The 11,770-nt window shown below is 43.1% G+C and overlaps 1 protein-coding gene across 1 annotated transcript; it reads left to right on the top strand.

Annotated features, from left to right (window-relative positions):
• The first annotated feature begins 6,862 nt into the window (after nt 1-6,862).
• Nucleotides 6,863-8,606, top strand: LOC148138761 (uncharacterized). Its single transcript, XM_087981367.1, has 2 exons — nt 6,863-6,960; nt 7,967-8,606. The coding sequence occupies exons 1-2, from the start codon at nt 6,863-6,865 to the stop codon at nt 8,604-8,606; spliced, it is 738 nt and encodes a 245-aa protein (XP_087837493.1).
• The last annotated feature ends 3,164 nt before the right edge of the window (nt 8,607-11,770 follow it).

Genomic DNA, 11,770 nt, shown 5'->3' with positions numbered 1-11,770 from the left:
AAAGGCAGCAGCAGTGATATATTCCACATGTAGGGATACAGGTCGATCCCAAAAGTATGCCAGAAGATTTCAGAATCAAACAACACTGTCAGAAAAAGCGTTTTTTATTCATGGGGGACTGGCATCAGTATTCAGGAAAAGCGATATATCCCATTGTGATGGATTCCACGAGAACAGTGCTGGGCCCAGTGTCCTGGTAAATCATATGAATATGATTATGGATAGCAGTTTAAACTGACAGAGGTGAGGCAGGAGCAGGGGTCAGGTAGGTGGATATTTCCAAAAACAGAGAAAGATTGAAACATTGGAATAACATGATCATGTGGCTGATGATAAGCAGAAAGGAACAGGAAGGGACAAGTTTAACGTTTAATAAAAATGTAAATTATACTTTCTCTACTTGAATGTGCAAAGCATCTGCAATAAGACAGATTGACATGTGTGGATGACTTGGATCTGATCACCAGGGAGACTAGGTTAACATGAATAAAAGGTGGGAAATAAATATTCTACAGTATTCTGGATTCCTGATCATGTACTGAGGATATATCTACCTTTATTAATGTTAAGATCTGCAGCACCACCTCCTCTGTAATATGGATTGCTTTCAAGGCATCACTATTTAGTTCCCCAAGTTCCCCAGCTTCCAAATCATGTTGAGTTTCTGGTGAATGGTTATTGGGGATATTGAGAGTGAGGGTGTTACTGACGGTAAAACCATTGGATATCAAGGGACAATGGTTAAATTGCTTCATAATGGAGATAATTTTGCCTGATATTTATTTGGTGTAAATCTTAAAAATGACTTTTAAATCTAAGCCAGGATATTGTCCAGATCTTTTTGCAAACGAACATGGGCAACTTCACGATTTGAGGAATCCGGAATGATGCTGGGCATTGTGATATCGTCGTTGGACATCCCAGCTTCTGAGGGAGGTTCATTCATGAAGCAGCTGAAGCTGGCTGGGTCTAGGACAACCTGAGGAACTCCGCAGAGATATCAGTCTTCTCGCTCATGATATGGTTTGAAGTTTCATGGACATGGATTTCAGACCCTCAAAAGTCGGAGCAACATAGATTTAACCTTAAAAACTAGTCAAAAATGTTCAACTATTATTCAAATGTATATGGTATTTGTGCATAGAATGATGTCCGCAAAATGTGTTTTGTTTTTGCTTGGTTTTTTGAACCCACCATGTGAAATGTTAACGACCCCCTGATGCAGAAGCTCTCACACACCAACTTGTAATTTCTTTCTCCGTGTGTATGTAATTGTTCATCCAGGGACATCCATTGTACTTTCTCTGGCCCTGTGTAACCTTACACTGTTAAATGTTAAAGTCAAATCTCTCGGGTACCTTTTCTCGCCAGAAGCATCTTATTTACAGAGCAGAATCATATCCTGCTTTGACTTTAAAACTTAATTTTATGCGTACATGTGGAATATAAATTTGCAGGGCCATAGGAATGCAAATTTATTGGAAATGGGCTTTCAATGTCGAAACTGCAGAGGACCCTCATAAATTAGATTGGTGGAATGCTTCCCAATTAGCCCAATGACATATGCATTTCAATGAGTACTTATTCTTAGAGACTAACCCACGGAAACATTGCTTCAAGACCAAAATTTCCAATTTGACCAGATCGTTGCTTCCACATTTCTGTTGATTTATGTATTTCTTCGAAATTGGAATCCTAGTTTTCAATTCATACTATTCTGTGAAAGCTCTCTCGTGTTTATAATTGTATTACAATGGCATACAATGACTGTGTCTGCATTAATCAGTTGTTAGTGAAATAATCATGCAGTAAAATCAATGAGACACAAAATGATGTTCACCCTTTCCTAGTATTTGCCCCAGTTTTAACCATGTCTGATTCTACAATACAGGGCTGACCATGCCGGACGCACTGACGGAAAAGGCACCACAAGAATCTTTTACTTGAAGTGAGATGCAACGTGCTCAGCTCATGATGAGCTGTGGGGATAATCTTGTTGGATAACTGCACCGACACCGAAAAGGTAGGAATTAGAAGCAGGAATACATTATTTCGTGCTGTCTTCCTCCTCCGCCCCCCCCAAAATGAATGAGATCTTCACTGAAACACCACAACATTATTTTCTGGCACTATACTGTAATATCTTTACTGGTTTGCATTTTCCACACTTTTATTCCTCCACACTTAGGTTGTATTAATCATGTATTGGTTTTTTATGCTCACCTTGAAACTTGCATTCTCACTTTACATCATCAGCTAACTCGTAAATCGTACATTTGGTCACAAAATTCGAACCATGCATGCTGATTGGGGATGGTTGGTGTGAAAAGGCTGGTCCTTTTGGAAACATTCTGGTCACAGCAAGCTAACCCGAGAATGGCCTACGTATTCCTATTATTTGTTTGCTGGCCATTAAACTATGCTGAATGCTAACCAGATTTTTACCCATAGTTACATGCTCTCTGTCATAATGGATACTAGACCCTCACTATTTACATTGTCTGCATTCTGCCAGTTAATTCTTCCAAAGAAGGAGCACTATCGAGCTTGTGAAACAATGTTTGTCTTGATAAATTAGTGTTGACTCCATCCAATCAGACCATTTTATTTTTAAGCGTCCAATTACATCATCGTTTTCAATTCATTCTGATATTTCACTGGGGTTGATGCCATACCAACATCATAGAATCGGCAGGAATGATTCCAATGCTTCCAGAATTGGGAAAGATAACCAGCAACATATGTAAGATTATGCACCATCACGCCAACCAATAATCTGCCGATTCACAGATGCTGATCTTCTGAATTCCATGATTATATTATTTTCTCCAGTACTACAAGGCATTTGATATGGTTCCCCACGGTAGGCTCATTCATAAAGTCAGGAGCTATGGGATACAGGGAGATTTGGCTCTCTGGATTCAGAATTGTTTGGCTGACAGAAGGTAGAGAGTTTTTTGTGGATGGAAGATATGCTTCCTGGAGATCAGTGGTGAGTGGGCTCCCCCAGGGCTCTGTTCTTGGCCTCTGCTCTTTGTAGTTTTTATAAATGACCTGGATGAGGAGGTTGAGAGGTGGGTTAGTACATTTGCCAATGGCACAAAGGTTGGAGGTTCCGTTGATAGTATCGAGAGCTGTTGCAGGCTGCAGCACGACATTGACGGGATGCAGAGCTGGGCTAAGAAATGGCAGATGGAGTTCAACCTGGATGAATGCGAAGTGATGCATTTTGGAAGGTAGAACTTTATGCTGAATATAGGATTAAAGACAGGATTCTTGGCAGTGTGGAGGAACAGAGGGATCTTGGTGTTCAAGTGGGTAAATCCCTCAAAGTTTCCACCTAAGTGGATAAGGTTGTTAAGAAAACATATGGTGTTTTGGTTTTCATTAATGGGAATCGACTTTAAAAGCCGCGAAGTTTTGCTGCAGTTCTACAAAACCCTGGTGAGACCACACTTGGAATATTGTTTCCAGTTCTGGTCACACTATTATAGGAAAGATGCGGAGGCTTTGGCGAGGGTACAAAGAAGGATTACCAGGATGGCACCTGGACTGGAGGGCTTGTCTTCCGAAGAGAGATTGACTAAGCTCGGATTTTTCTCTCTGGAGTGGACGAGGCAGAGAGGTGAGCTAATTGAGATATACAAGATAAGGAGAGGCATGGATAGAGTCGATAGTCAGATACTATTCCCGAGGCAGGATGGACTGGTACGAGTGGTCATACTTTTAAGGTGTTAGGAGGAAAGTATAATGGAGATGTCAGAGGTAGGTTCTTTATGCAGAGAGTTGTGAATGCATGGAATGCGTTGCCAGCGGTGGTGGTGAAAGCAGAGTTATTAGGGACATTTAGGTGACTGCTGGATATGCACATGGACAGCAGTGAATTGAAGGGTGTGTAGGTTAGGTTATTTTGTTTTAGATTAGGATTAATACTCAGCACAACATCGTGGGCTGAAGAGCCTGTTCTGTGCTGTACTTTTCTATGTTCTATGTTCTACTTCTGTTCATGAATGACCATTTGACGAAGGTATTGTGTCTGTTGTATTGTTGAGAAACTTAGTGAAATTTTGTCTCTGTGAAAAAGACCAAAGAATCATCTTTATTTCTTTGTTATTTACTTTGTCCCAATTGCAGCTTTTCTTCTGCTGCCAATCGAGGGCACATATTTGACTTTCCTGATCACATATTGCTTTACGTGCAGTAAGCTGTTGCAAACACATTTGTATCTCTCACCAGTTTAATTTCATGGTGTTTTCTCTCACAATGCATTATTTTGTTAGTCCCTCCCTTTACTGAATTAGAAACTGTTCTGAGTCTCCAGGCACGGGGTTTATATATATTTTATACATTTAGTACTTTACCACTGCACCAGAAAACGCTCCCCACCACCCACTATCGCCTTTGTACACCTCTTCCTTTAATTAACAACATTCTTTACCTTCCCCTGAATTCCATGATTAGATCTTTTTAGGCTTTTGCTGATGTTTGCAACTCAAATTTGTTACAAACGATGAAATCATTAAAATCTTTGATTAAAATGGAAGCTAACCAGACTACAGAGTATACAGACTGTCGCATTATCAGGAGCAGTGGGGAGGCATTGCTTCACTGTCAGGTTGTCCACTTGCCAGATGTCAGCTGGCTTGTGCCTTTGAGTAAAGTGTATACACTATCGCTGATCTTATGAGGGAAGGTTATGCTTCCAGTGGAGAGATCAGCATAAAACTATTTCTGCAGATGAAGTACTTGCCTTCTGACACAGACATGATTATTTCCATTGAATGTTTGGACGATGAATAAACGTATTTCTTTCTGGGGAGTTTGGAACCAGGGACCAGGTTATAGAAATCGAGTGTTTCAGAAGGAAAGGAATATACAACTGCAATCGAAACTATCTCCTGCATTTTGCGTTCAATCCCTGTTGACGCAAGAGGTGGCTGGATGTTTGTTGTACGTCTGGCCGAGATGGTTATTTTGCAATATGTAAGTGTCTGGCCAAATCAAAAGAAGGAGTGGGCCAACAGGGACAGTGACATCAATTGCGGACTCAAGGGCAGAGTCGGTAATTAGTTCAGAGAAGCAGTGGTTCAGGTTGGTGAATCCTTTCTGTCTCTCTCTCTGCCTGTCTCCATTTGATACAATCTCCCTCACCCCTTCTCTCTCTTCTCTGTGTTGCTCGGTCATTCTCACTATCTCGCTCTCTCACACGCTGACTCTCTCTCTTGTTCTTTCACTTTTTTCATCACTCAGTCTGTTTATCTGTCTCTGTAATTATCACTCTGTCTCTCCATCTGCCTTGTTCTCTGTGTTTTTCTCTCTCATTTTCTCTCTCTCTCTGTCTCTCTCTCTTGCTGTCACTCACTATCTTCCTTTCCTAGCTTTGTCTCTAATGCTGTCTCTCTCTCTCTCTGACACTATCTTTCACTCTCTCAATAACTCTCAGACATTCCCCCTGCCTCTGCCAGTCTCTCTCACACACACACACTTTTTCTCTCTCTCCTTCTGTTTTTTTTAACTTCTCTGACTGTCTCTATCCATGTCTCTCTCTCTCACTGTCTCCCTCTCTGCTGATCTCTCTCTCTCCGTGTATTTCTCATTCTTTCTCTCCTTTACTGTCTCTTTCTGTCTGGCTACATCTATCAACCTCTCACTATCTGTATCTCTTTCCCTTTCTCTCCCCCACCTTTCTCTCTTTCACTGACGCTCCCTGCACCCCACTGTATCTCTCTCGATGACTGTCTTTCTCCAGGTCCCGGTCTCTGCCATTCTCTATCTCTGTGTCTTTCTCTGTCTGACTTTCTCCCTCACTCACTCACTCACTCATTCATTCATACTCTCTGTCTCTCTATCTCTTTTTTTACTACTCTCTTCCCCAAAGCTATTGCTCTCTTTCTCTCAATATCTCTCTCTGACTCACTCACACTGTCTGTTCTTCTCTCCTGCTGTCTCTCTCTCCCTCTGTCTCTCTCTCTCGCCCTCTCTCTCTCTCACTGTCTCTCTTTCTCTCTGGTTGTCTCTCTATCTCTCTCTCCCATTGGATGTCCCACCCTCCCTCTCTTACTGTCCCTTCCTCCCTTTCTAGCTGTTCGTCCCTCTCTCTCGCTTTCAGTCTCTTTTTCTCTCTTGCTGTCCTGCACTTGCTCTGTCTCCCGCTGTCTCTCTTTCTATATGTCCTTTTCACTGTTTCTCTATCTCTACCTCCCTCCCTCGCGCTATCTTACACTGTCTCCCCTGTCTTGCTGTCTTCCCCTCTCTCTTGCTCTCTCCCTCTCTCTCACTGTCTCCCCCTCTCCCTACTCCCGTCTCTCTCTGTCACGCACTCTCTCTCACTGTCCCCTTCTCTCTCACTTGCTGTCCCACGCTGTCTCTCGCTCAGTGTCCCGCGCTGTCCCCCTCTCTCACTGTCCCGCGCTCCCTCTCGTTCACTGTCCAGCGCTGTCCCTCTCTCTCTCTGTCCCGCGCTGTCCCTCTCTCTCTCTTTCCCGCGCTCCCTCTCGTTCAATGTCCTGCGCACCCTCTCGCTCACTGTCCAGCGCTGTACCTCCATATCTGCTCCACCCACCCCTCTTCCATGTGTAATAGTGTACGGGTTAGCTCTACCCTAAAACTCCGAGAATAAACTCCAATCTTCACCTGCAAATCGTACCCATGGAAGATAACCAGAACTTCTGCTTAGTTTTTGTGCAAGCACCACCGAGGACGATAGACACACATTTTCTGTTTGCCGACATGTGTCTCCCTGCATATCTTTCACGCACTTGCCAATGTAGTATGAATTGAACAAGTTGTTTTTTTCATCCTTTTCAGATTTTTTTCTGTTGTTTTCCTACAGTACGGTTAAAGGGTGCTGACAAATCTCAAAATGCGGACACTCTGCCTGTTCCTGTTGGTGCTGCTCACAGTCCCCATGTCAGATGCGGCTGTACTGGATAACCGTGTCTTGAGTGACATTGTCAATCAGTAAGTGTCAGTGAAACAGATCTTGCATGGCCATCTCTGTAAGCTGGAGGCTGTGCTCAATCTGAGGTCAAATCAGAGCCTGGTTGCCTGGAGCAGGCTGGTAATAAATGGCAAGGACACGGCAAGTATAGGGAGTGCTCTGTATCTGTGGGAAATAAGCCTGAACCTATTAACCAGGACTCTCATTACTCCCAGAGGAAGGGACTTCCAAGGAAACTATTTCCAGATTTCCCGGGGTCATATCTCGAACAGTGATTTCGATAGCACCCGCTGACCCCGAAGTAAAGGAGAGAGTGAAATACATCGGAGTGAGCTTTGAAGAGAAAGTCCAAATCCCTCACACAGGCAACATTTTAATGTTTACGGAATCATCTCACTCACCTCTCAGTTTCCCTTTGTCTCCCTCTGCCGCCTTTGCTATTATTCCCATTTCCTGTCAGTCTGCAAGTCTTTTGTTCTGTTTATCTCTGTATGCCCCAAACATTTTTCTGGTTAACAATTCTTCCAGGATTCTCCCTCCCTCCAGCTCCCACTGATTGCACCTGTAGCTCTCATTCTCTCTCTCTCTTTCTCTCTCCCCATCTCTATTTATTTCTAACCATCCCGTGTATCATGCGGCATCAAGTCGTGCATCAGTCAAAGTAACTTATAATGAAGTTACAGCGAGTTATCAAGAAGGCTTGTGAGAGTCTCTGATTCATTGCAGGAGGATTTGTACAAAAAAAAGTAACATTGTTCTGCTCTGTGTCAATTACTCTGATTCTCTCTTTAAACATCTCACTGATCCCAGAATTTACTACAACACTGGGACAGGGATACAAAGCAATTCAACATTGACCTTCCCATGCAAGAACTTGAAATGTGAATTGCAGGTTGTCACGTTTTCTTTAATATGATGGGCATTGTTCCATGTAACTCATCTCAAACTGTGCCGACTGACACTGCAAAGAGAATGTATTACCCAAACTCTGTACCTTGACTCACACCCTGACGTTACCTCTTTCAGGTTCCGGATAACAGCTGGGCACCAGGCGACCGATTATGGGAGAGAACACTTCTCCTTCCTGGTGGCATTACCTGCTTCCCAGTGCAGAAAGACCAACAGACGTGTAGACTTTAACCCTGGCAGACCAATACATCCTTTCATTACCTACGATGTGAACATTTTCCTGAACTCCCGAGGTGGAAATTACCTCGCTGTGTTCCCGAACAGCGGCAGTCGTTGCCCAGAAAGTAAATTGCTGAACCCCGCCCAGATCAAGAGCAACCGCACCGCGGCTCAGCTTTTCCAAACTCTGCTGAATAACACAATCCAGCACAATAACCAGCCAGTGGGCTTTATCATTCTCTACACCACCTACAGCCCATGTCTAGATCACTGTTTCAGTAACACGGGGTATTGTGAGATCATCCTTGCCTTGCAAAGTTCCCCATTTCGGGACATATGGACTAAACCAGACATTCACAAGTATTTTGTTTTCAATAAAATATTTGCACATGATGCAGATCAGAGCCGACACCAGGAAATCCGGGAAAAGCTGGCTGCAGTGGAGAATACTGAGTTTAATATCAGAAGGTGTGATGTAGAATACCCATTCAGGTGTAGAAAATGTTCCGTACCGGAATACTGCATCGAGCAGACTTAAAATTGGCGAGTCCTCTACTGATGCAGGCAGGGCATTCCATATCCTTACTACTCTCTGATTATAGAATCTATCTCTGATATCTGGCCGATATGTATCACCCCTCAGTTTAAACTATACCCCCTTATGCGAGCAATTACCATCTGAGGAAAACGGTTCTCACTGTCTGCCCTATCTATTCCTCTGATCATCTTGTGTGCCTCTGTCAAGTCACCTTTTAACCTTCTTCTCTCTAAGGAAAACAGCATTAAGTCCATCAGCCTTCTTCATAAGACCTTCCCTCCGTACCAGGCACAATCCTGATAAATATCCTCTGCACCATTTGCAAAGCTTCCACATCCTTCTAATAATGCAGTGAGCAGAACTGTGCGCAGTAGTCCAAGTGTGGCCACACCAGAGTTCTTTTACAGCTGCAACATGACCTCATGGCTCCAAAACTCAAATACCTCTATTAATAAAAGCTAACACACCTTTTCCATGTTAACAACCCTTCAACGTGGGTTGAAAGTTTCAGGGCTCTAACATGGACACTGAGGTCTCTCTGCTAATCCACACTACCAAGAATCTTACCATTAGCTCAGTACTCTGTATTTCTGTTACTCCTTCTAAAGTGGATCACCTCTCAGTTTTCCGCATTAACCTCCACTTGTCACCTGTCAGCCCAGCTCTGTAGCTTATCTATTTCTCACTGTAACCTACAGCATCATTTTTCACTATCCGCACCTCCACCAACGTTAATGGCATCCGCAAATGTACTAACCCAGGCTTCTGTACCCTCATCCACATCATTTATAAAACTGATAAACAGCAGGGGCATCAAAACAGATCCTTGCAGTACACCTCTAGTAACTGAACTCCAGGATGTAACAATTCCCATCAACCACCACCCTCTGTCTTCTTCCAGCCAATGAATGATCCAAACCGCTAGATCACCCTCAATCCCATGCCTCCGTATTTTCTGTGATAGCCTACCGTGGGGAAACTTGTCAAACGCTTTTCTGAAACTGATATGTTTGACAACAATATTTGAAAGGGTTCAGAAAAGATTTCCAACGATGCTGCCAGGGTAGGACGGTTTGAGGTATGGGGAGAGGTTGAATAGACTGTATTCACTGTGATCTAACCTTGCTACACAGTCTGTGGCTTAGCAGTAGAGGAACCTTGTTGAACACTGTTGTGGAGAAAATATAGAGAACCACCAGGTGACGCAGAGAGTTCTTCAAGGAGTAGGCCTTTTATTTGCAAACAAAAAACCGTGACACCGAGAAAGCTGATTCTCGAAAGTCCACTGACCTCAGGCTCCGTGGATTTTTATATTTTTTTAATCATGTTTCTGCTAGCTGATCAGCATGTCCAACTGCATTAATCAAGTACCTCACTCAAGGTACACAATAAACCAGTGGTGTTAGTTCCCATTATCACCTAAGTTGTACATTCTAGTTAATGTTATTCTCATGTCACCGTTAGATATTTATTGTTAACTCTGCTGCAGTGATCTTCAATTGCAGACTTACCTGTCATGATTGATATTTAGCTATTCCATTTGTGACAATATTCTCCTGTCTCAAGCTCACTCTAGTAACTATTAATTAGCTATTTTAATGTCATGTCCCAAATATTTATAGTCCCAATCCTGTCATAATAACACTTAACAGGAACATGCTTTATTATTTGTGTTATCTCATCTTGCCATAGTGACCTTTCAGCCTGAACCTTACTCTGCTAATTGGTGTAAGAATGTTCCACGATGGTTATCCCATCCTGCCCCTGTCTTCCACAAAATACAGATGCCAGTGGTCTTCATGCTTTAACCCTTCCCATGCTATCATGTTCTTTATTTTCCATATTCCTCCTTTTGAGACCTACTGGTCTCACCCATGGAAAGAAGACAATAAGCTTAGCGTCTCTTGTGCCCAATACCAGATATATAGATCCCAACATGGACAAAATAATTTTCGGAGTCTGAAACCTAAAGGGTTCTTCCTCCATTCCTGAGGTCCCTTGGGCCAAAAACCTGCCCTCCAATAACCGGAACAGGAAAAAAGACCCAAGATCTCTCACAATCTTTGACCCGCACCATGTTCTTCAGAAGTATCATCGACGTCCCCACGTGGACATATTCCTTGCATTGTGGCAGTTGTTAGATCATAACCATCGAACAGTGGGGTTCCACCAGAGGAGTAAGCTTTTTCTGTGGTAGCTGAAATGACCACAAGTTGCCGTGCAGTGTCGCGAACTAAAAAGTACTTAATAAAATGTAGCGCACAACAAAAGATGAAGACAACAACAAGCAAATCCGCACCTACAGTAAGACCAATCTTGACAAACCATGCTCCTCAAGACCCTAATATAGTATTCAGCCAATCAAAAGCCCGATGACCAAACCCTGCATTGTTTCTATTTTTATCTCCCTTCTTAGATTGTTTAGTTTTTTTCATTGCTTAAGTCAAAGATCCCCCAGGGCGAGTGCCGTTAGGTATAAAGGTAGAGCAATGTTCCCCAAACATCACACAAACTCCGCCTTTTTCTTCCTGCATCCAATCTAAGGCCTGTCTGTTTTGTCATGTAATTTTAGTGGTAGCATCCAATTGTTCTCCGAAGGCCACAACGGCATCATCAGTTTAATTGATAAATCTCTGTTTTTGTAATAAATTTAATTAATCCATTGAGATAAGAGCTTCCCAGTCCGCGGCAATCTCATTGCGGGCCTTAAACCCGTTAGGAATACCTCTTGGCTGTCCTATATTAGCAATCTGAATTGTCGGATCAGGGACATACCGTCGCTTAGTTCGGCGACTGTAACGTAGCGTCAAGCTGCATGTGGCAATATAACTACCTCGTGTCGGAGCATTACGTGGGCAAAGCTGCCACTCCTGTCAGTGGGCAGCGTCATGCGCAATCCTGCCTTCTTACCTCCCAGCCAGTAATTATCTGTCAGTGGGATTCGTTGAGAATTTAAAACAGCCCCAAATGTGGTGTCCACATCCATTTGAATTGTATTCCCACAAAGACCCATAAAGTAGCCTACTAGCGTGAAGCCATTTCACTTAAAGCTTTCAAAACTCAACCCTTCCCTTTTCCTGAAAGCAGCCTCGGGAAACATGTAATTAGTCTTACTGGTCAACCATGGGTTACCATATCAACCCCACCGTTGGTGTTGCTGCTAG

The sequence above is a fragment of the Chiloscyllium plagiosum genome, unplaced genomic scaffold (genome assembly GCF_037043375.1).
Source record: "Chiloscyllium plagiosum isolate Xiang-an unplaced genomic scaffold, Cpla_swu_hap1 HiC_scaffold_39, whole genome shotgun sequence".
Classification (NCBI taxonomy): Eukaryota; Metazoa; Chordata; class Chondrichthyes; order Orectolobiformes; family Hemiscylliidae; genus Chiloscyllium; species Chiloscyllium plagiosum.
Note: the sequence above shows the minus strand (reverse complement) of the source record. Positions and strands in the feature narration are given on the sequence as shown.